Below are 24,836 nucleotides of genomic sequence, written 5' to 3' on the forward strand. Positions count from 1 at the left end.
TGTACTAATAGAAATCAATCCGCATTAAAGACCCGTCGAGTTTGACTCAAATTCAGCGACGTAAACACGACAGTTTAAAACATACCGTAGTTAAATGTGTCTCCATGCATGTTTGTCCGAAAAAGGGCTGGAAGTCAAGTCCCAGTCCTCCGCGTAACATAAAAGACTGATCAACATTGTAGACAAGTATACGTGTTCAAAAGTTTATTTCACCCAGCTTTTCTTCAACAATCGATCAATTCGGGTCGGCTAACTGAACATATGCAAATTACAAAGACTTTAAGTTTAGTGAAGTTTTGTAAGCAAAGCGACATCACAGTATGATCATCAGTAATTTAGCGATGTTTTGTAATCAAAGCGTCTTCATAATTGAATAAAAGTTTGGCGAGGTTTTGTAATCGAAGCTAAGCGTCTTCACAATCGATTGAATGTTAAGCGACCATCGACCAGCTCCTGAAGACCTGCTTTGTTTCTCTGTTGATGAAAAAGAACTAAAAAAGACGTCAGGGTATTAACTTTATACGTTAGCGAAACGACCTACAGCTCGTTAGCGAAACGACTTTTGACGTAGGCGAAACGACCTAACTCGTTAGCGAACTGGTCGTTAGCGAAACAACTCGTAGGCGAAACAACCGCAATTCGTTTCAGTCATGCGATAATGATAGTTCACGAATCACTGAGTGACAATCATTCCATTTCAAGGCCCACCCAAAAAACGAACTTTCAAAATGCCCGCGCTTGGTAACTTCATGCATTCAGACAGTACAAACTCCTTAGCCAGCGCCTACAGTAAGCCAAAAATGGAAGACGGACAAGTAGGTCAACCCTGCAGTTTAATTGGTTTCTCGAGCGATGAAGAAAACACTTCAAGTGTTCGGAGCGAATCGACTCCATCGAAGTCCAGCGTCGAGGGAACTCCTTTGTAAAGAAGTGGCGGTGTAACCATGATCGACTTTACGGATGACAGTTTGGACTCCTTTCCATCTCCAGTGAAGAGTGTAAGGACAGAAAATCGTGATGTTTTCAATAATCTTGAGTTCGAGTCCGAATATAACTCTTATTGACTTGGAGTCAGACGAAGAGGCAGAGGAAACAAACCCAACCCCGACATCAGACAGCTCAACTGATGACGAAGAGCCTGAGGAATCTTTGCAAGAAATATCGAGCACTACGGGTAAGTTTGTCCAGATTTATTTTCATTGCGTTGTTGTAGCCATCATTATAGTGGGTTGATAAATATTTTTTCATTCGTATAGTCTGTATGTCTGGCAACCGGAAACCGAAAAATGTTTGATAGATACTCAGCGATATAAAGACAATTTTGAGTTTTCCGATCTTTAGCGCGTTCTCGGGCAGTCTCGAATAGACTTTAATTATACCGCTTACATAATGGTGATTTTGTGGCCTCTTTGTCATTATGGTTGTATGACCATATTGTCTTATCCGACCTCAAGCTACTTAGAGTAACATCACGAAGTACGCTGTGGCTATATGCCCGGCAGCCGGGCACGGTCTTAAATAGACTAAATGCCCGGCAGTCAAAAAATTGAACAGAATTTCGACTGAAAGGTTCTTTTAAACTTCGTGAGAGTATTAGATGTGTTTTTAGAAATGTCGAGCGATTCCAAAAACCATGTTGGTTTTCTAGTTGATGAAATATCTGAACTTGGGCATACCATAAAATCGCTGTGTTCTCGACACTTAAGGCTGGTTCTCATATGATCGCCCCGATCGTCTCTGTCGCCTCTGTCGCTTCAAAAAGTTTGCTTGCGATCGGGACGATTATATGAGAACATTACAGAGACGTCTGCGACGATCGGGACGATCGCGATCGCTTCGATCGCCCGTGTTCTATCCGGGCGATCGGTCGCAGACCGCGGCGATCGAAACGATCATATGAGAACTACTTTCGCAGAGGGAGACGATCGAAGCGATCCAAACTGTCTCATGGTGCATCAGTATTACCCAGAACTACTTTTCCGTTTGGCCTCCCTTTTGCTTCTTCGCAGTAAAACGGCAATAATGAGAAGATAGGACGCCACGAAGTTTGCTTTTGCATCGAATGCTGCCGTAAGCGATATAGGAGTTTTGAAAAAACACACGCGCGTCGATCGGAATAAAATCGAATATTCATATGCGGGAACAAAGAAAAGATCATGATTTATTATCTTGTTTGATTAACCCTATTTTGCATATACCAGACGATCGGGGCGATCATATGAGAACCCCCTGATCGCTTCCAATCGCTTCGATCGCCTACGATCGCCTCAGAATTTGCAAACGACTGAAGCGACAGAGACGATCGGGACGATCATATGAGAACCAGCCTTTAGAAAATTTTCGGCTCAGCCCGGCATTCATAAAAACTCACCAAATTTTCGCAGAAAGCCCCATTCGAACCTAATGAGAGCATTCGATGTTTGTTTAGAAATAACAAGCGATTCTAAAAATTATTTTGGTTTTGTAGTGGACGAATTTTCCGAGCTTGCACATACCATACACACTTGGAAGATCTGTGATCAGACTGCTGGGCACGGTCTCAAATGCTCTAAATGCCCGGCAGTCAGAAATACTTACTAAATTTCCGCAGAAAGCTTCCGCTGAATTGCCGGGCTGAGCCGAAAATTTTCTAAGTGTCGAGAACACAGCGATTTTATGGTATGCCCAAGTTCAGATATTTCATCAACTAGAAAACCAACGTGGTTTTTGGAATCGCTCGACATTACTAAAAACACATCTAATACTCTCACGAAGTTTAAAAGAAATTTTCAGTGGCAATTCTATAAAATGTTTTGACTGCCGGGCATTTAGTCTATTTAAGACCCGCTCACCGTGCCCGGCTGCCGGGCATATAATCTGTCAAGCTGTTTGCTGACTTTCGTTCAGGGAGCTATCTTTATACTCCTGTCAATCATTTTTTCAATTTTTTACCAAATATTTTATTGATATTATAACTATATTGATGTTGAAAATGCAAGCCTTTCTTTCCGGTGAAAGACTGATTCCGTCAACTTTATAGGGAAATATCCGTGCTTGTCATGCGAGACCCATGCGACCGTCGCTCAATTCGGGCCTTTCTCAGCGAAAATTGCTGTTTCTATTTCAATCAGTTTTCGTGATTTTTTCCCAAGTACTTTATTGATATTTTTACTATATTTATATTATTGGTGAAAGGGCGAGCCTTTCTCTCCGGTGAAAGACAGGTTCCGTGAAATTATGGAGATATCTGTGCTCGTCACGCAATTGCTCTCTTTTCTTTCTTATTTCAGAGTAAACTTACAGTAAAAAGCTTCCTCATTAATTGCATTGCTAAGCTAAAGCGTATGATCTCAATTTTCTGCAGATAAAACTTCTGAAGCAACCGTACCAGATTTCAATGGAAAAACAGTCTTCCTAGATGGTCGAATACCGATTGAAGATTCCAAAGGTCTCGTGTCTTTAATAAAGAAAAGAGGAGCACGCCTGGAAACATTTCTAAGCAAACGGATTGACATAGTTGTGATGGCCGATGCAAAAATGAAGAAAGCAAAAAAAGGAGCGTTTAAAGTGTCAAAACTGTCGTTTCGAGGCGCACGCATGTGTTCAGAAGCTAAGAAACAAGTTAAAGCAAAACCACTTGATTTAGTTAAATTTGCGCAAAAGTGGAAAATAGCCCTTTTAATAGCGAGTGAGTTTAAAAGAGCAAAATATTCGATGAAATCAGCCCATGAAAGATCTCCTGTTTATACCAGAAGTGTCCCGAAAGGCACCTTGAAGAAATTGCACCCACATTTTGTTAAAGTGGAGGATCGGTCGCGCAAATACAGACCAGAAGTAGTGGAGTTTGAGGAGTTTCCATATATTGATTTCGACTCTCCAATAGATAGTTGCCCATTTAAAGTGAAACTGAAGGATACAAGTGTAGGTCAGGCACCTAAGGAAAAGCCCCGAGGCTTTTGTGAATGTTGTCAAGTGAGTTACAATGATTTAAATAAACACTTGAATGGTGAACAACATCAGGAATTTGCAAGGAATTCGCAAAACTATGCAGGAGTGGACAAATTGATTAAGAGATTTGAAGACCTTAAAGGACAAGGTCCAAGCTTTCGACTAAAAAAAGGCGATTTATAATTCTATTAAAAAAAAATCCTTTCAATAATGTAATATATACCTTATTTTATAAATGGCCGCTCTGCAATTTTTTTTGGACAATGATACCGCATTAACCATCACTTCATGTTTGTGGGAAATTGCTAACTCACCCCATTTTTATGTTGTTTATTTTTCTTAAATTGCAATTTCAAAGAATGCACGTAATAACACATGACCTTTCTTGATTTGCAGTTCATTTCTTTTAAGTTACTGACATTTTAAGATTTTCAAAACATGAAAGCGAGGCTGGTTAAGATTGCTGGTGATTTCACTTATTTACAAGTATCAAAATTTCATTAGGCATGACGTTCCAGCCGTTTTACCACTCGAAAATAAAATTCATATCTTCGCGCCGCCGTGTAATATCCTCTATAGATCAGTGAAATAAAAGCTCCTTAGATTTCTTGATCCACTTCATACAATAAAAAGCTAACGGTAGCTTAAATGTGAACTTCAGCATGTTAACCACACTAGCTTTGTTCAACCGAGTTCCCATTCCGGTTAGACTTTTAATTAAACATGCTGTTACCTACTGCATTGATAAGGAGAATTTTATGAAACCAGCCTAGACTACTTTTAGGAAGGACCCATGCAAAAATATCGAAGAAAAAATTAAGTATATTTGATTGATTCGTTTTGTAACTGAGCCGGTACACTCCTTATATCAATAAAAACATTAATAGATTGCTTCAGAAAGTTCTTTCGTCGAAGCGATAAAAGAATTAGATAAACTTCGGTAGTGTTTTGACATTATTTGTCTTTTCTATTCTTTGAACGCACGATTTTGGAGTTTAAATATTAAAAAATTAAAAAATATCTTTGTTTACTGCTATAAATTTCGCTGAAAACTCAGCCTCGTCAGGCATGTTCCGCCATCTTGGATTCTCAATGTCAATGTGTTTTTTGATCAGATTATAATATCTGATATGGATTCATTAATTAATTTGCCTGTGGTACTGATAACAAAGTTGTTCATTTATTTATTTATTTTTAGATCACAACTGGGCCCCTTCGAAGAGTAGTAAATAACGCTGTACAACAGGTAGATGACCACACTGCCAACTTGGAAATCGGCTCACTTATAGCTGTCAATCTTCTGGACTGGGACCAAACTCCGGTTATTGGGAAGGTAACGGCTGTAGACGAAACCAGTGTTACTATACACTATTGGAAAGGGACATATGAAACAAGTTGGAAGCCAGATTTTCATAGACGAGGTGTGCCCTGGACTCAAGACCTTCGCAAAGAAGCAATACTGTTGTCAAATTTCACCTTGAAACGTGACAAACACCTCCGCCCAGAGACTTCGGCCTATTTAAAAGACGTCTATAACAGAATTGACGCTGAAAAGAATAACTCGTTATCAAACAGAACAAATACTTACAATGTACTTTGATGTAGTTACCTTCAAGCGTAGTGTTCGTTGTATACTTAGAATTATGTTATGCCGCTTTTACGCGTTTTTTGTTGATCGAAACAACATTGAAAACACCATTTTTTATGTTTATCAATGCGGATTTCAGTCAAAATGATAAACATTTGTAGTCATTTTTATAAGTAAGCTAGCTAGAATATCAGGCGATATTCTGGACACGTTTGCTGGAATATTTCTAAATATCATTATTTTTTCTAATGAAAAACATTTATATTAATTAAGGCATGACTATTAAGGCAAATAAGGATGTTTGGTCCGAAAATCGGAACCAAACGCACAATCTATCCAAAAGGATTGAAGAGTGAAGTTTCACTTAAAAAATACCTTTTCGAATGAACTGACCTAAAATGTTGCGTCCGAAAATCGGACTCAAAAGTACACAAGAAGCCGACAGGACTGAGAATTTTACGCTTTAAAATAAATAAATCTAGAATGTTGAGTCAGAAAATCGGACTCAAAAAGTATAATGATTAAAAAATGATACTGTATGTTGGTTTCAGCGAACAGAAAATTCCCCTATTGTAAAATATATACAAACAAGCCTTTCGTCGCGGAATAAAACGCTGATCTGCATTATATAGTGTTTCTGTAGTGTTCTTTTAAAATGTTAAGCAATTGTCTGCTTTTTTCGCCCTCTTATTAACCATACAAAAGATTGACAAAACGTTGTCCGCACAAAAACATAATCAGTCAAAAGCCCTAAAAAGTTCCCTTTTCCCCCAAAAATATAAAAAAGGACACGGTGATTTCAGACCACGAGTTCTATTTTGTCTGTAAATGCTTTGTATCCTAGAATTTGTCGGAAAATTTGTTCCCGAATAAGAGTATTGGCCAGTTATTAGCGGAATTTTTAATTTAGAAAAGGTGAAATTAGTTTGGAATGCCTTATGTCTCCAAAAACTACAACTTAGCAAGCTGTAAAAGACACGCTCTGCCTGGGATACACAGCACATGTTATCACATGCTAGGTTTTTCTCGTGGCACGGGGTGAGGAAGAGAAAAATTGGGCCCGCCTTAAAGAATATTTCCGCAAGTATCTGCTAACTCAGACAACAAACATTTTGTAATCTGCACTAGCACAGCTTTGACCCCTATAAAAAATACTTTCAAGTTTAATACGCTTGGGATCTTGGGTAAAGGCACTTGGTGACCTTCTCTTTGATCGTCTTGATGAACCCTGATTGTTTCCTATATCTCCAGCAAGAAAAACACATTTTAACAATGTCAGAGGAGTACTACATTTCTATCTTAGCTGTGTTATGGTTTTAGCAGTTAAAATAACAGGTATTTTCTGAAACTGATAATTTTTAGGAATTTTCAACACAGCTGAAAATGTCTGGAAAGGTGAGCTCTGTCTTAAGCATGTTTGGAATTAACGTTTACTGTCCAGACGCCAGTGTAAGCCCAGCAGCATAAAGATAGAAGCAGGATAGTAAGGACAGCAACCATTTATCAATTAAACTGTGTTAGGACTACATGTACACCTACAACTACATGTACAGGCAATTCCATTTCTTATAAGGCGGGGGTAGGTGGGGGGTGGAGGAGATTTCTTGTGCATTTTCCTGTTTCTCTGTAGTATTTTTAGGAAGAGCTTTTGACCTAGCTAAATGGTATTACTACCTTCAACTCTGATGCGTTTAATGGCTGAACTAATTGCTGAGACATCTGCTGATAAATCTGCAAGAGAATAAAATATCGTTTTAACTTAACACCAGAACAGTGTGATAGGTTAATAGGGAACTCCTTAAAGGGATTCCCTTAGAACTGAAATAATAAGTATGTCACGCAACAATGAACCCAGCCAGCTCAATCCCTGTGTTACTTTACCTACAAGGACAACTTAAGTATTAAGATCACTAAAATTGGCAACAGTGTTGTTTAACGGAGTTAAACAACACTGAACGGTTATTGAACAAACACTTAATTAAGGCTCATAAGTTGAATAAAAGAACCATACCCATAAATAATCTATTAAACGCCCACTCTCAAATAAACGCCTCGTATCTAATAAACGCCTCCCCTGACTTGTAAAAATTATATAAGACGCCCCCTTCTAATAAACGCCCTGTTTCTAATAAACGCTCTCTCCAATAATCGCCTTGAAAACCAAGGAAACGCTCCATTAAGTAAAATCATGCATTTTGTCTAGTTTTTGCTTGACTTGGACATCGAAGAGGCCAACGATGCCAACATGTTTGACCCCGATGACGATTAAAACATCGATATCGAACTATGAACGACATTTGTAGGATTTGCATTAGCGCAGTTTAGATTAGTATCCCATTCACACTCTGTTTTCTATCTTATTCCGCGAGCAAAATACGCATCGTTTTTTTGTTTTGTTGACGTTGTTACAGTTAACGCCTCGTTTCTGTTTAACGCCCCCCTCAGGACCCCTAAAATTTAATAGACGCCCCGGGCGTTAATTAGATCATTTACGGTACGCATTCAGCCGGATGCCAAAATGCCCAAGCAAAGTGGTTTAAAAGGAATAAAAGCCAATGAGACGTTAATTACATCAGTAAGGCTAAAGTACCTTGGGAAACAGTAGGTTCATTTAAAATAACAGAAGCTACCATGGCATCACAAATATTTTTGAGCTGGGAAGAATTTTGCATGATCCCAATTACCTTCATAATGGCGCCATCCTCGAAAAACAACGGGATCACTCAAAATATTTGCAACAACAGAAGCCGCCATCACACTAGCAAAAGGACTCCAATTCTCTGATATGCACACAGTACCATCGGCATAATCTGCGATTCCTTTTACTACTAGCCATTCAATCTGATCATCAAATGCAGCCGTGAAAATGCCTAAAAATTGGAAAAATTGCATGCAAGAGTTACATAAATGGAGATAACAGTGTTTGATTCTAGTTCCGAATCACCCTTCGTTATACGTGTAGGTTCAGCTGTAGTTGTTAGAGTTACTGATATCTTTGAGTACTCTCTCTAACATTGAAGTATTTGACATTTCATACATTCATTTTTGTAGTATTTTATCAGTAAATAAATAATAAATTATGATCCAGCTGATACGGGGAATGAAAATTGCAAAATACAAACCCCATTTGCCTACACTTTTTAAACTGTTCGAAGTTAGACTTGTTTCTCCCTGACAACTCCATGAATGATGGGTATAGCGATTAATTAAATGAAACAAATGGTGGTCAATGGTGGCAATAAGTCGCATTCTTCTTAAGAGAACATAGCAGATACACTGCATGCTGGTGCTCGCGAGTAATGTCAATAATGTGCAATTAACTGAGGGGAGGGGGGAGGGGGGGAGGGAGAGCTGCAATCAAAGTAAAAGCCGCTAGTTACTGTGGGGATTTCACTGCAAGTACATTTTGCAGGTTGCAGGTTAAAACGACCCGTTTGTTCAAGTTGAAGTTAAAAAGGCTATCTGCAAGCATTATAAGCTAATTTAGGAGAATTCTTTTGGGACTGTTCTGGCTATTCTTATTCCAGTTTATGATTAACAGAATACCCGGAATATCAATTCCGAAAAGAATGCATATTCTGAAAACGGAATACTAGTGGCGGAGATTACCTGAGAACTGTTGTATCTGCGCACGCGCAAGTTGCGAACGATCTTGCACGGCCGAACGTGTATGACTTCCCGCCAAAACTATCCCAAAAAAACGCATATTCTGAATATTCCAAGTAAACCTTAAAACCGTTAATTCTGTTTATTCTGCTATCGAAAACAGAATGAACGGAATAGTATTCCGTTGTTTGTTTGCAGGGTCTGCAATTAGCACAGAGGTGCCAAAGGTATTTTATTTTATTTTTCTAAATAAAGATGAAAGTAAGACACTTGTAAAATTACATAACAGTTTAAATAAAGATTTAAAACGTTCAAAATTGTCTTCACGACAAATGTGAAGGGGCAAATCGTTCTATAAATTGTTCTGCAGAACATGCTTAGGCTAACCTGATCATGAGTGCCATTCAGAATTAAGTACCGGAGTGCTTAGAAGCTCGCAAAAGTCGTTGACCCTGCTACTTGCAAAATTACCTTCCTGGATTTTTACTTTTTGTGCGGTATGTTCCTTCGCATAATTTGTTTGACTGACGACTGTTAAACTTGCTTTGTGCTTTTCATAGTTAAACTGTTTAAAGAGCTTTACTGCATGAAACATTCTTACAAGTCTCTCCCAAATATACCAAAGTCCAAACCACTTCTGAAATGCATAAGCGCTTCACTTTCTGATCGAGCTACAAAAATATACATTCTGACTATTGAAAGAATATAGTACGATTAACTTCCGCTATAAATTTGAGCCCGATGTATTAAATGCCTTTCTGTAAAGCAGGTTTGAAGACTTAATTAAAGAATGAACGGGCTTATTAGCGCTTTTTCCACCAAGACATTATGTAGTTTTTGTTTGTATTCTCTATTTTCCAATTGCTCATAATACACTTTGTTTGCCCCCCAAATTTTGCATAAACTATTGTTTTCAAATTCTCTTGGGAAGAATTGCATATTTCCAAAACAATAGTTTATGCAAAATTTGGGGGGCAAACAAAGTGCATTATGGGCAATTGAAAAATAGAGAATATAGCAATATATGCTCCCCTTAAAACGCCAATCGGTCCATTTAAAAATAGATCAAAAGAAGCCCCCTTAATAGTCTTTTGACAAAAAAGTTACGCCCATACATATGGCTTAACAGTGTAATTTTAAATTAATTCACGAGCCTGTTAAACGACATCCTACCTTCGCCTTCCATTTCTATTGCAGTTGCCAGGGGATAGGACTTGGCCAGTTCCTCACGCCGCCATCCAGCACTGACCTGCTCAGGGCCACTCAAAAACTCACCATCACAATGTACTTTGACTTCCCGTGCTTCCAGGTTTTTTAAAGGTGCCTCCCAGCCATCGCCTGCATGTTTGATGAGGTCAAGAAAATGTCGGCTAACATAACTTCTCATGCCAGTTGATTGCTCTTCAGTACTGGTAACTATTTTGGATGCATACGTTGTTAATTTAGCAGAGACAACAACATCTCCTAACTTGGTTTTCTTGGGGTTCAGACCACTGCAGGTTCCTACAGAAATGACACCCTTTGGTCTTAGTTTAGTGATGGCATTTTTGGCAGTAACCAGAGAACTACCAGGACCAGTTGAACCTTTGTAGCATCTTATCAAAGCAACTTTCACTTTCTTCTCTTGACCTGCACACATGTCTCCAAAGTAAACATAACCAACACCATCAAACCAACATCTGAATGGATCTTTCAACTGCATATAACAAGCTATGAACTCACAGTTCTTGACTGTCACTAACAGGAATTCAACAGGCAGATTCTTTTCATATGGATCCTTTAGTGGTGCTCGAATATCTCTTATGGATGGAACATGAACACTTAGCTCAGGTGGAACATCATTTGAACTGCTACCAGAAGTGTTCATTGCTGCTTTTGCTATTTTTATCAACTGGTTTTGAGAACGTTCCTAGAGAGCAACCGTTAAAATAAAAGTATTACAAATAAACTATGCAGTATCCTAAATTTCAACAAGAAAATTAGAAAGGAAAGTGATAGCGAAATATTACAGTTTTTATAATGGTAATTTTTGTTTTTCCTTCATGCGTCTTACAAAAAAATAATTATCTATGGCATAACCTGACGTTATGAGAACAATGTCCTCAGCCATTGGTTCGAGTAAAGAATGCTCAATCCTGAGGCCATGCTTTCCACAGATGTACAGTCATGTACCCGGATCTATTAAAACAGCAAGTGACAGCAGAGGTAGCAACACTCACCACTGTTTAAAATAATTGAGCTGATGATTAAAGATGTAAATGACTTTACAGGTGACGTCGGGTATATGTAAGATGTCAACAGCACTGTCTGTGTTCAGGCCCCAGAGTTGTTTGAAAAGGAGGCATGATGCTTCACCTAAAACATCACTTTCCGGTGAATAAAATATTAACATTTGGTGTAATCAATATTTATCCACTGGATAGTGACTTATCTGGTAGATTGCATTATCCACCCTGGACACTGGGCCAGTTTGTTACACATGGAAGCTGATGGATTGGAACTCAAGTGAGCTGCAGAGAAAATAAAAAGACATTAACAGTAAAGACAGCATAGCTTTGCAAATCATTTTTTCAATACTTTTTGATATTTAGGAAACATAAATTATAATAATAAAGTATTATTTCGTTTGTCTCACGACGTAGTCACGTGTGATGGAGATCGCAACGTTTCGACTGCATACTGCTAGTCTTCATCAGGCGATAAGGTCGACTGGTTGTGCGTTAGCTTATAAAGCACAAGGCTGCGCTGTGATTGGATGGTTTTCAACAGCTCTGATTGGTGCATTTCGATCCTCAGTGTTCTGCATGCTGGTGTACTGTTGCTCCCTCGGCGGTACGCAGTCGTACAGTTCTCCTGTTGCTGTGTTTTTTGATCGTGGGCATCCATGCTTCAGGAATTTCAATTCCACTGCCCCTGTTGATATTATTAGGGTGAAGTCTCATGTGAATCGCCTCTTTGATCCGGCGTGTGTACCAGTGTGAGTCACGATCAATAAACTTTACCTCATTCCAAAGCGGGTAGTGTCCGGTGTTGTTGGTATGCTCTGCAACGGCGGAAGTCTGGATGCGTGCGAGTCGGATGTCCCGGTCGTGTTCTTTGATCCTATCTTGCATAGGTCTTCCAGTCTCGCCGATGTAAACTTTTGACTTGAAAACAGCGCGTACGCCTTGTTGTTGTAGGCAGCGGCGAAGTTGCTCGGAAATACCTTTGACATAAGGTAGAACAGCAGTAGATTTAAACTCAGCCACGGGTTCAGCACTGGTGTTCGGTTTTATAGTCTTGGTGATCTTCTGCAAGAAAGAAAAAGGATAACCATTAGATACAAGAACAGATGACAGATGTTTTTTCTCCTTGGAGATTACAGATGGTTTTGTTACGAGGCGTTTAGCGCGTTCGTAAAGACACTTTACAATACCGCGTTTCTCTCAAAACTGCGGTGTCAAGAAAGGCAAGTTTGCTGTCATTCTCTGTTTCCATGGTGAAGTAAATGGAATGCTGCTGTTTATTAAGATGTTGTAAGAAGCTATCGACGTTCTCGCGATCCAAGATGGTGAAGGTATCGTCTACGTAGCGTTTCCATATCTTAGGTTTGTAGGATGATGAAGCTATCGCCTGCTCCTCAAAGCTCTCCATGTAGAGGTTAGCAATAACAGCAGAAACTGGGCTTCCCATGGCTGCGCCTTCTTGTTTTCCAGCCGCCTGTTTTTCGTGCAAAAGTTTTCGAACAAAGACCCGACAGACCGAACAACCAGCAGTCTTCCATTCACTTCACCATGGAAACAGAGAGTGACAGCAAACTTGCCTTTCTTGACACCGCAGTTTCGAGAGAACCAGACGGCCGCCTCACCACCAGCGTATACAGGAAGCCTACACACACTGATCAATACTTAGCGTATGATTCACATCACCCTCAATCAGTAAAACGCGGTATTGTAAAGTGTCTTTACGAACGCGCTAAACGCCTCGTAACAAAACCATCTGTAATCTCCAAGGAGAAAAAACATCTGTCATCTGTTCTTGTATCTAATGGTTATCCTTTTTCTTTCTTGCAGAAGATCACCAAGACTATAAAACCGAACACCAGTGCTGAACCCGTGGCTGAGTTTAAATCTACTGCTGTTCTACCATATGTCAAAGGTATTTCCGAGCAACTTCGCCGCTGCCTACAACAACAAGGCGTACGCGCTGTTTTCAAGTCGGAAACTACAATGCGATCACAACTAGTACGGCCGAAAGACGCTGTTGATTCGACTAACTAAAGCAAGATGGCGTTGTTTACAGGATTCCCTGTGAATGTGGCAAAGTTTGCATCGGCGAGACTGGAAGACCTATGCAAGATAGGATCATCCGACTCGCACGCATCCAGACTTCCGCCGTTGCAGAGCATACCGACAACACCGGACACTACCCGCTTTGGAATGAGGTAAAGTTTATTGATCGTGACTCGCACTGGTACACATGCCGGGTCAAAGAGGCGATTCACATGAGACTTCACCCTGATAATATCAACAGGGGCAGTGGAATTGAAATTCCCTGAAGCATGGATGCCCACGATCAAAAAACACAGCAACAGGAGAACTGTACGACTGCGGACCGCCGAGGGAGCAACAGTACACCAGCATGCAGAACACTGAGGATCGAAATGCACAATGCGATCTCCATCACACGTGACTACGTCGTGAGACAAACAAAATAATACTTTATTATTGTACTCTACCACGATGAATAACCACAACATTTTTTTATGATATAAATTATTATGTTAGGGTAAACGTTTGAAAACAGAAAGGAAGGCACGTCTTTCAGCTCTCCCGGGCACCTAAATATATGAAATGTTGCAGTTACTCAGTACACTTGTACTCTTACTTAGACTTAGTGTACTCTTACTTAGACTTAGTGTGCTCTTACTTAGATGTACATTACATCACCAAGAAATTGCATCACAAACCTCTCTAAAAATTTTATTATACAGTGCGGAGATCAATTGTTATAGCTAATAGCACTTTCTCTTTAAATGTGGTTGTCACGAAAAGTAAAAAAAAATGAAAGTACATTGTATTTATATATTCATTATACATATTTAACTTAAAATTATATTTCACGAAGACAACCAAAAATAACCATCAACACAGATGAGCATGCAAGCTGGTTCGCCATTGGGCCCACCACACAAGCAGCAAAGCCACTTGGACAAGTCAGCGAGCGAAGTGAGTCAGCGGGGAGCCAGTAAGAAAGAGAGCCTGCTCTGATCTCTGAGAATCTTCATTTCTGCTTTGCCTGAACAAAGCAAAATTTGACCAAAAAACGAGATAAGTGAGAAAGCTGTCACTTACTTATGTTTAATGAGAAGCAATTAAATCATTTACCAGTTCATTTTACATGATATCCGCAAAGAGCTTTCCAGGGTTACACATTCAGCTGGTTTCATGTTACAAAGGAGCACCATTCAGTTCTCGAAAATCTGATGGTAAATTGTGACGTACTTATGGTACTCGGTCGACTAGAAAAAGGAAAAAGTATTGTGTTTAGAACGTTTTTGAAAAAGGCTCGTGTTCTTGTAATTTGCTGTGCTTACAAGGCCTTAAGAAAATCTCGGTTCAGGTCATGTTTTGTTTAATCTGCAGAATAAGCTCGTTTAAGTTTAAGTTTAAATTTAAGTTTAAGTTTAATAATACTTTGTAATGCCAATACAAGTAAACGCGTTGTGCTTCAGCTAAACTGATTGAATTCGCTTATCTGATTACAACAGTTTCCGGAGTGGAAGTGAAAAATTACAAGATCAGAGCAGGCTGTTTCTCATTGGCTCTCTCTCCGTCAACTCACTTCACTCACTGACTTACACTCTTTTATTTCTATAACAATTTATTCTATAACAAAATCGAGGCTAAAATTTGCGAAATGTTAAGAATATCTTAAGAATAAACCCGAGTCGGGCGTTAACAAAACCCGGATCGGATCGGATCGGATCGGATCGGATCGGATCCGACCGGATTGACAAAACTCGGATCGGATCCAAAAAAAGTCGGATCACCGTAAATTCCGCCAAAATCGTCACACGATACCTCAAATCGAAGATGGCGAAAAAGGAAGTAAGTGGATGATCGCTGTGTGTTAATATAAAATGAGACATGCCAACACGACTACCGCTAGTTGCTGACTCAGCCTTCAGTCTGTTAATTTAATTAACGTTCTCTTGAGCCATTTCAGTGATGACCTTTATGCCATTGTGTTTGCTAACTCTATGGCATATTCGTTAGGTTTATTAGCTCTTGTTTGTTGAGAGATTCTTAATAGCCTTTAAAGGAATGTTGTAGTCTATATTGTGTATCGGTTTAGTGGATTTCTGAAGTGGCGGTTAGTTCGTATGATAACGTTTCGTTAACACGTACGGTTGCGAGGATCTAAGATCCGGGTCTTTTAAAGGCTACTGCAGTCTCTAAGCATTGCGAGCGAGTTTGAGTGGCTGTGATTTGTGCTCTGGGAGCTATAAAACTTTACCTCCATTTTTTTGTATCTGTTTTGTTGTGTTACTTGCATCCAACAAATAAAATCTATGGCAGTTTGATCACTGCATTTGACGTCTCTAGGATGCGATGTCTCCTGGCAAATGTTTTATCTTAAGCAAGACTCGAGTTTCGGTCCTTCAGTGGACCTCATCAGTTGCTCCTATGTTAAAGTCTCATCGAGGATTTAAAATCAATCGATTTTCCGTTTTTGTACTTGTCTGCAGGATCGAAAATTCAAAGGTAAATATTAAATTTAATCAAAGGCTTCGAGGGCTGTAAGAATGTGGGACAATTCAGGCGCGTAGGAGGGGGGGGGGGGTTCGAGGGGTTCGAACGAGCCCCCTTGGGAGGTCAATAATGGAGGACCGAAAACACAAACTGTTGATTTTCAGCTTTTAGCAAATAGTGGGGGAATGGAAAACAAACTTTGAGAGTTGCAGCTTTTAAATTGCCCTGCACGAAAACGCTAAAAGTATCGGGAAAGTAATAAATTGTTAGGAGAATGGATCTTAGTGCCCTACTATTATATGTAGTCAAAATAATCCCATTGCTGAAAAAGTATTTCCTTAACAGGCGTCCGGGATTTGATAAATGGAGTATCAATAAACAAAATGCGGGGATTACAATTTCGGGGGACCCAGGTGATACGTGCATTCATAGTTAGAACTAACTATGGTGTATTTAGTGCATATTGACGATTTGACGCCGCTTTTAGTACATTGAAGGTGGAGCCGGGGTGGGGGCTTAACCTTTGCAGCACACATCAAGCTTTTGTAAAACGTTTAGTGTACTAAGCCGGTATGTATGTATGAATGTATCAAGTTAACAAAACGCCGGAAATATTGTTGTGATGACTAAAAATACCTGTTATTTTACACTCCATCGAGTTTGAAATATTGACCGTACACAATGCTGAAAATAGCATTTCCGGGCCTCTAGATTCAAAATATTCTGGGGAACATGCTCCCAGATCCCCCTAAAGGCTCGCGCCTTCGGCGCTCGTATTAAATAACCCCCCTTAATAAATATTCCTGTCAATACGAACACCCTTACAAAAACTTCAGCTACGCGCCTGCAATTAGGTGTCGCATTTATTTATGAAGATAAGTCTTGAATGCGAAACACAACAACAGTGAGAGAAATCACAGCAATCGTCACACTTTTCTTGTTCATTTCCTCACTTCAATCTTTATCTTACACTCTAGGAACGGAAATCATTTCAGCAGGGTCAACACACAGAAAACATCCACTTACTTTTTTCTTTTGACGATTTTGACGGGAATTTACCGTGATCCGATTTTTTGGGATCCGATTCGGGTTTTGTCAATCCGGTCGGATCCGATCCGAGTTTTGATAATCCAGTCCGGTCCTATCCGATCCGATCTACCCGAGGCCGAGATTTTGAAAATAATATAATTTTGTGTGTTTTTTTTTTTCTCTGAACCAGGTAAATGACAAAACTAGCCAATAAAACGATTAAAACCAAGTGTTTGATGCCAATGTCAGTTCGGTGAACGGTACATGTAATTAATATGTATGACATACAGCACAACTGAAAAGGGAAAGGTCTAGCTTCTCGATCTCCACCATGATGACAGGGCTCAGAGGAATCAAATTTGTTCTCACTTTAAAATTTCCACCGTGCAAAACGATCTTCTAAGCGATCTTGAAAGCATACGTGATTCAGCGCCGCCCCGACATCCCCAGACAGCGTTGGAAAGCTTTGCTTTCCGAAAGAAATCGTCGCCCGAAGGGCAACGATTTATTTCGCCCCAGATCGCTTAGAAGATTGCTGTGCACGGTGGAAATTTTTAAAGTGCTACTATGACCAAAATTTTTGTTTTTCTTTTCGTCTTTTCCTAAAGTCAATTTGTTCAATAAGTCTATATTTAACTAGCGCGCTAGAATTTAGAACGTTGCGAGCAATATAAGCCTTGAAATAGCTTGCCGAAAATCGTGGAAAACCCGTCCGCCATTACTCGGACGTCTAAACTGAGCCAGCGACTGTACTGAAAAGCGGATTTACGCATGAGTTGGTCCGTGACGTCATATGCGCATCGTCGCTTCGAGCCTCGAGTGTTCCAAGAGAGAATATACTAAGAATTACAGGGTTATAAAAGATATTTCTTCGACAAATTCTTCGTCTAGTTTGCCCGGTGGCGAAACCCAAGAGAGCCGCAACGAAGAGATGTTGCAATTTAGCGGTATCGTTTCTTATAATGAGAATTTAAAGCCGTTTGACGTCGGTCTAAAGGGCAATGTTTGTATGCAAATACTTTATTCGATCGATGAGGTTTTGGCGCTGTATGACTACAACGAAGCTGCCGTCTTCTTGTCCAATCGAAGAAGCCTCGAAGAACGAAGAGGAACGGCGATTCATGGACTACATTCGTTTGAATACATGGTATGATGAGAACGACATTGAATAGTTAGGATAAAATGTCTGCAATGTTTGAATTAATAGAGCTCTCTGCATATATATACATGTAGGTTGCTTTTGCCGTTTGCGAAGGATTGAAATGATCTTTACTGTTGTTTTCATTCTTGTAATCTATCATACACGCCATGGGCATAAAATCTATCTCAGCTGTTTATTCCGAAAAAAGCTTTATAAACATGAAATAATGTAAAATTTATACAGAAAAATTAAAGTCAACAAGATGGTGCAGGTGATCAAGGGATTTAGCTCCTTGAGTTTTATACAGTTTTACCTTCCTTGACTACAATACAGGTAATAAACCTTTTTAAAACTAAGTGTTTTAATGGGTAATAACACTTCAGACATCCAGCTTCAGCCAGCATTCAGTATTCCTGTTTCTTAAAATAAGAAAACCATTTGAATGCTGTATAGAGTCCTTCACTCTATTTTACTGATTATGTTATGAAACTGTCCCACAAGTAGCAGCAAAACTGGGTAGGAGTAGTTTTTCTTATTCATTTCACCCATTTGTTTTCCTCTTGGCCCCGTGATTTTTTGATGATAAAAATAACTCGAACAATATATGCACAACATGGGAACAAGTAAAATAATATTAAGGGTATAAAGTTTTAAGTTCATAAACAGGAACACCTGGACCTCAAACAAACACTGGGACCTTGATCAAATGTTTCCAGTTTTGAACCGGCATTTAAATGAAACCTGCGTTGAGTCGGGGTCTGGCATCTACTCAAGAAAATATTTTTTTATGGTATCATATGCAATATGACAGTGGCTCTTTCTAGAGAATATCACTGGCAGTACATTGTGCATCTGCAGTATGTGTATGTAATTGAGAGTTCAATTTTGGGACTAATCTTGTGTCAACTTAACGTGACTGTAAACAAGCCAGCTCCGTATACCACCCTAAATAAATTGCTCCCTTGATGCAAAAAGGCAAAGTCTGCATGCAAGCCTGCTTGCCCATCAGGCCAAAGCATATCTTAGTTTAAGTAGGATTAAGCAACCTGGATGAGATGGAAGTACAATTGCATCACAGGTTTAACCTCCCCACTCCCCCCACAAACATGTAATGACACTGGTCTGGGCTCACACCTGAACAGCTTGATTAAGAGTCTTGCGCACTGACCATTAGGTCACCGCACCTAAATCAAAACAACTACCCCATTGCTATGCAACATTTTTTTTATGGTACAGGTTTGACTGTATTTGTTGTCGGCTTCGCAGTTCGTGTATACTCTTTAAATAAATACATATATAATGGTTGCAAGGGTCCTGTGTTACCTCAAAATTGCCCCCTTGTTACAAAAAGGCAAGGTCTGCATGCAAGTCTAGTTGCCCACCAAGCAACTAGACTTGCATGCCCTCGTCACACCATCAATTTGCCAGTTCCCATTCTACACTTGGAGAGGAGGCAACATGAGAGTAGTCTTGCCCAAGAACAGAGCACAATGACATTCACATGATTTATTGTTGGCTACTACATTCTCAACTTATGAACAAAAAGAGCATGCCAAAAATAAATATATTGCAAACTTAAAATAAAGAGTAGCTAGGATTTCAACAGTGCTCTGTTGCACACAGCATGACTGATTGGCACAGGTCATAATTATAGCTCATGGCCCCTGTTGTACTTAAATATAATAAAGATATACTGAGTAAAATCCGGATAGCATTTATGTCTCTGAGACAGGCTAACACTGTTCTATCCTGAGATTACTTCTCAAAAAATGTTAATGAATACTATAAGTGCACAATGAAGTACAGTCCTACTGTAGTGTTTTATATTGCATGGCAGAAATAAACAAGTGACCAACACTGAAGACGTGCTGGTGAGTTTATTAAGACTACAGTGTATACAGAGGACTACAATGGAAACATTTTCAGTACATTTAATCAGTAATTTAAAGATATATATTGCTAAGCTTTGCATCCTCTGTATGTACTTTCACATAAATTATCTGCATAATGTATCGCCTCGTGCGAATTTATTTAAGTTTATTTGTACAATAGAGGATATAATTCAGGAACATACAGGCCGATTTGCCCAAAAATTACCTTTTTGACATGAAGTATTTACAATAAATTTAAAAATGACTTTTCTAGAACACGAGAGCTTGAGCAACAGAAGTAAATTACGCCACTCACCCAATGTTTTGCTTCTAAAAAGGAGCAAATACAGTAAACTCACTGTAGATAATTCGAAGCGTTCTATTCTATTCACTTCCCTTGGATAGTTGAAGAATTTAACCTCACAATGGTTGCAGGGAGAAATATCTATAAAGCATTTCCAAGAGTACAAGTTTCCCTCAAAGTTATCAGACGATCTATTATTCATCTTGCGTGGTTCGGGCGAGTTAAGATGTCACGAAATTTCGCCTCTTGAAATGTTTTTTGCCACTATGTTGTGCAAAAGTGACCTGGAGATGCCTTGAAGTATGTTTAAAAAACATTTGCGCAGTAGATACGGCTTCTACATCACTACAGATTAAAAAGAAAACCAATGTTTTTCCAGATCGGTCACTCCAGCCTTCGAAGAAGCCATTTTGTTGATGCGCATATGACGTCAGCATGCTCTCGCCCCAACTAGTTCCAGATCTCTATTTGGTCCTCGGACATTTTTGAATCTAGTAATGGCGGCAAGCCAAAGCCGAAGTTTACGCGTGAAATAAGTGGTCTTCCAATTCGAATTTGAACTTAAAATTTGGCAAGGTTACTATTTAATGTAAGTACTTTCAAAAACCGAAGAGAAAAGGGAAGGTAAAATTTCGATCATAGTACCACTTTAAGTGCCGACAAATTTGACTCCGCTCCGTCTCCCTGGGGTATGCCCGGGGGAATATTAAAAGTTTCGATTTGATCGGCATATAGGTTCGCTTCTGTTAAAACAAATTAACCTTTGTGAGGACTTTAAGATCAACTTCATTTATACAGTAACCTCTGTGAAGCAAAAATGGGGCTAAATGTTCATTTATAACCTTCCAGTCAAAACTTCGTGAATGAAATCATGCATACCTTGATCGTCCGTTTGACCCACTCACACTGGATCGAAGAATCAGCAAACTTGATAATGGGTGACAGTGTAATCTCACATAACAAGCTAAGCTACCTCCTTTATTCTTTCGAGGGTAACGCTTCGTACTGAAATTGCACACTTCTAAAGGATAAACATGCTTATTAATAACGAAGCGAAAGCGCTTTCAAGCCCCACAGAGCAGAGAATGATCGAGAGCTTCAACTCCAAATATGGCAAGCGGTCATCAACCGGCGGTGAATCGTTTGTAACTGTAACCTTTGCCCCGGCGTCGTAGACAACGTTTTTAATTTCTTTCACAAATAATAATTAATCAGTTGATCGCTGCCTGTAATAGTATTCCCTATAATTTGGTTTTAATAATTAGAAAAAGGTTTTTATGTGAAGGAAAAAATACAGCTTAACACAAACCTTTTCTTCCACCTCGCGTGATTTCATTGCTGTGGACACGCACAAGTCACGCAATGATGGTCACGGAATTCAAGTCATGCAAATGCCGCGGGCTGTTTTTCTCGAATTTTATAGAATTTGTATTTATTGTCAAAGATAAGTGACAGGGGCATTTTGTTGTCATAGTTCTTCTTTTATGTATACTGTAAGATCTTAATAACTTTCACAAACGATTCCTCGATTATTTTATTTCATCCAAGTCACCATTAACCCGGGTAAATTTGAAAACGGAGAAATTTGAGTACGCAGTATAAAATGTTTTTCGTCCACATAAACTCGGGATTACAATGCTTGCACAGAGCTATTGCTAAGCTAATTTTAAAAACCTTTTGTTTTGACAGAGAATACATGACGTAATTGACGTCAGCAATTTCAAAAAGCGGTCGGAACTGACACAAATATTTGTGTCCGCTTTGGCAGGAATTAGATCATCCTCGTACCCAGGGTCTTCGTTCCCTTTGACCCGCTTCAAGCCTGCGCAGAAGGGACGAAGACTCGAGGTACGAGAATGGAATTAGATTAGTTTAGATATTGGAAGACGGCGAGAAGAAATACCTTTTTTGTATCTCTTGGAGCTCTGTTTGAGCAAAATGGAGTTGCACAAACCGGCATTTTTACAAACAAAAGCCACAACAAAGAAACAAGATTTTCCCGCCAAACTTCAAGCTGAGCTCTTTGACGTCACGCATACATTACCAAGCTGCTAAGCTACTCCAAGATGGCATTCAAAAAGCCCGGACAGCTACCATTCGGCATCTTTGAAGCGACAGCAAGAAATATCTGCTGTTCTGAATCATGGGCCAGAACACAGTACACGACACATTTTAACACAGTAAAATGTCTTCACAATCCAACAAATCCAGCCTCAGGCAATTAAGTTTTCTGTGCTGATCAGTCGAAGATCGAAAAGCTGAATGAGAACTTTTTTATTTCCCATTTTTAACCTTAGTTAGTAGTATTTTAATTCTTGTCCTAGTTTTTAATCTTAGTTAGCATACAACATAGGTTTTGTCTTTTTATTGTATTTTAGATTTTAATGTACTTTAATGTTTAACATTTAGTTTCTCAGAGGACCCTCCTGAAAATCACCCCCTAGGTGATTGGAGGCCTCCTCTTAAAATATTATTTATTATTATTATATTATTAACTTATCGCTCAGCGATCGAGGCACAGACGACCACAAACAAGTATTAACCCTATTCAGACCGGGCTTTATTGGATCTTTTCAAAATATAACACAAACAGCGGTGATAAACATTATGAAAAATCGCATTTTTATAAACTTGACGTTTCGTATGCTAAGCTGCATACATTTTCAAAAGTATGACCGTTAAAATTTTTGGCAACTATTTATATATTTATGAAAGGGGTCTGGAACCGACACTGAGACAATTGATCTACAGCAGTAACTTAATATTTACATTTTGGTTAATAAAGTAACAACCTCTAACTGCAGACATTGGCATTTAAAGAAGGTTGTAGTTCATGAATGTATAAGGTCTCTTTAATCTTGCAGTGGAGGTCAGTTTTGCCTGACGCAAGGATTTCAAAATGATCCCATTTGATGTTATGGCCTGTGGTTTTTATGTGATCAGCAATAGCTGATGGATGGTCGCATTTAGTGAGGGCCTTAAAGTGTTCAGTTTTTCTGTCATGCAATCGTCGTTTTTTTTTCCCAATGTAAACATCGTCACAGTCCCAGCAGCTAGCTTTGTAGGTGACCTTAGATCGTTGAGAACGGTTGAGGCGGTCTTTGCACGGGAAGGAGGATTTGATGCGGCGTGTGTTCTGAAAAATGATCTTGAGGTTGACGAAAGAGTAGAAATCGGATACACAGGATTTAAGGCGTTTAGTGATTTGGATGCTCGGAAGACCTAAGTAGGGTAACAGGATTATGACATCTTTTTTAGGAACTGTCGCAACATTTTCCAAAAACAAAATCCTTGCGTCTATCAGAAAACACTAATGGGGTCACAGACCATAAGAAAGTAAATTAGAAGCGAAATAAACGCAACGGCTACCAGCTCTTTATGCGTTTAGAAAGTTTCCTTCGCTCGCGCCAACCTCGTTCCCAGGGCCTCTTTCCTCCAGGGAGGAAAAGGAAAGGGGCCTTGGAAACAAGCTTGCCCGCGCGCGCTTCATGTGTAAATAATAGTAATAAATCAACCTCGTTTTATGAGGGTTGCACACAACAGTCTTTCGACAGACAAACCTGCGGCCCTCGGATTCACAATCGAATTTTAAAAGTGTTATTATTCATGGAGGGAGAGAAACCGGAAAACCAGTAGAAAAACCCTCGGAGCGAGGATGAAAACCAGCAACAAACACAACCCACATATGTTGCCGAGTGCGGGAATCAAACCCCGGCCACATTGGTGAGAAGTGAGCGCTCTTATCACTGCGCTATCCCTGCTCCTCGAACGTGGTGTGACGGTGCGACATGAACTACGTGCGCTGTGAGGATGCGCATAAACAATAAGCGCGAAGGTCCTGAAGATTGATAATCTGATGGAGCTTACCATCATGAGCAAGATAAGGACATACCGTAATGATTCGATTTAGCGCCCGGGGCGCTTATTTACTTTTGGCACCTCAAGGGAGGGCGCTTATTCGAGTCAGGGCGCTTATTCGGGACAGAGTCTGCGCTTGTAGGGCTAACAGACGACTCCTTAAATAAAGTTCAATTCTGACGAAATTACCATGTCTGGAACAATGAACCTCGCTTTTCATTCGTCCGTTATAAACCCTAACTCTATTGTAAGATCTGCTTTGTATTGTTTTAAGAACCAATGGCGTACCTCGATCCAGGTGTAGTCAGAAGACCGTGAATTCCTGGCTTGCGTATGTGCAGAACCGTCCATTGATTTTAAAAGAAAAACTTGACAAGTTAACAGGGAAGTGGAAGAAAAACATAACACTTGAAAGATCTCAATGGTCATTAAAGTAAGTGCCATCTTATAAAACCTCAGAAGTGGATATAAAACATCTCTATTAAATTAAAAAGTTGTTTTGTTTTCAGTATCGACACAAAACAACTCTTAACCGGTGGATTATGCAGTCGAGAACAATGCCAGAAAAGATATATCTCTTTCCAACTTGCCATGAATCTTTTTCTATATGTTGAATATGCTTTGTAAAATAGACTTTTCAGAGAATTTTTACTTTTTTTTTAATTTTACAATTAGTGTGAGTGGTGAACAGTGTCTTTCTGTTTGATAAACACAATATTGGCGATGGGAACTGAACAATTCGTCGGCTTGAACAAAACTGCGTGGAATTACTGTATTG

The 24,836-nt window shown here is 39.5% G+C and overlaps 3 protein-coding genes across 3 annotated transcripts in view; 1 reads left to right on the forward strand and 2 right to left on the reverse strand.

The window, feature by feature from the left end:
• Window positions 1-24,836, reverse strand: part of LOC144650486 (uncharacterized) — a 142,405-nt gene that overhangs the window by 28,132 nt on the left and 89,437 nt on the right. The window lies entirely within an intron of this gene.
• LOC144647963 (protein DBF4 homolog B-like) lies at window positions 1,018-6,122 on the forward strand. The gene is made up of 3 exons (XM_078507629.1): window positions 1,018-1,174; window positions 3,344-3,951; window positions 5,126-6,122. The coding sequence occupies exons 1-3, from the start codon at window positions 1,018-1,020 to the stop codon at window positions 5,525-5,527; spliced, it is 1,167 nt and encodes a 388-aa protein (XP_078363755.1). The 3' UTR covers window positions 5,528-6,122.
• Window positions 7,173-10,988, reverse strand: LOC144647964 (death domain-containing ATP nucleosidase-like). The gene is made up of 3 exons (XM_078507630.1): window positions 10,295-10,988; window positions 8,200-8,385; window positions 7,173-7,246 (listed from the first exon to the last, which is right to left on the reverse strand). Exons 1-3 carry the CDS (start codon window positions 10,986-10,988, stop codon window positions 7,173-7,175), a joined length of 954 nt encoding a protein of 317 aa, XP_078363756.1.

The sequence above is a fragment of the Oculina patagonica genome, chromosome 4 (genome assembly GCF_052425735.1).
Source record: "Oculina patagonica isolate OP01 chromosome 4, crgOcupat, whole genome shotgun sequence".
Taxonomy (NCBI): domain Eukaryota; kingdom Metazoa; phylum Cnidaria; class Anthozoa; order Scleractinia; family Oculinidae; genus Oculina; species Oculina patagonica.

Bases quoted from the DNA above. Each gene is read 5' to 3' on its own strand.
- LOC144647963 (XM_078507629.1), top strand. From the start codon at position 1,018: ATGTTTTCAATAATCTTGAGTTCGAGTCCGAATATAACTCTTATTGAC. The intron at 1,175-3,343 runs GTAAGTTTGTCC...AATTTTCTGCAG, and splicing joins AGAAATATCGAGCACTACGG to ATAAAACTTCTGAAGCAACC. The intron at 3,952-5,125 runs GTGAGTTACAAT...ATTTATTTTTAG, and splicing joins GCTTTTGTGAATGTTGTCAA to ATCACAACTGGGCCCCTTCG.
- LOC144647964 (XM_078507630.1), bottom strand. From the start codon at position 10,988: ATGAACACTTCTGGTAGCAGTTCAAATGATGTTCCACCTGAGCTAAGT. The intron at 8,386-10,294 runs GTAGGATGTCGT...TCCAATTTTTAG, and splicing joins AATAGAAATGGAAGGCGAAG to GCATTTTCACGGCTGCATTT. The intron at 7,247-8,199 runs GTAATTGGGATC...ATTCTCTTGCAG, and splicing joins AGGATGGCGCCATTATGAAG to ATTTATCAGCAGATGTCTCA.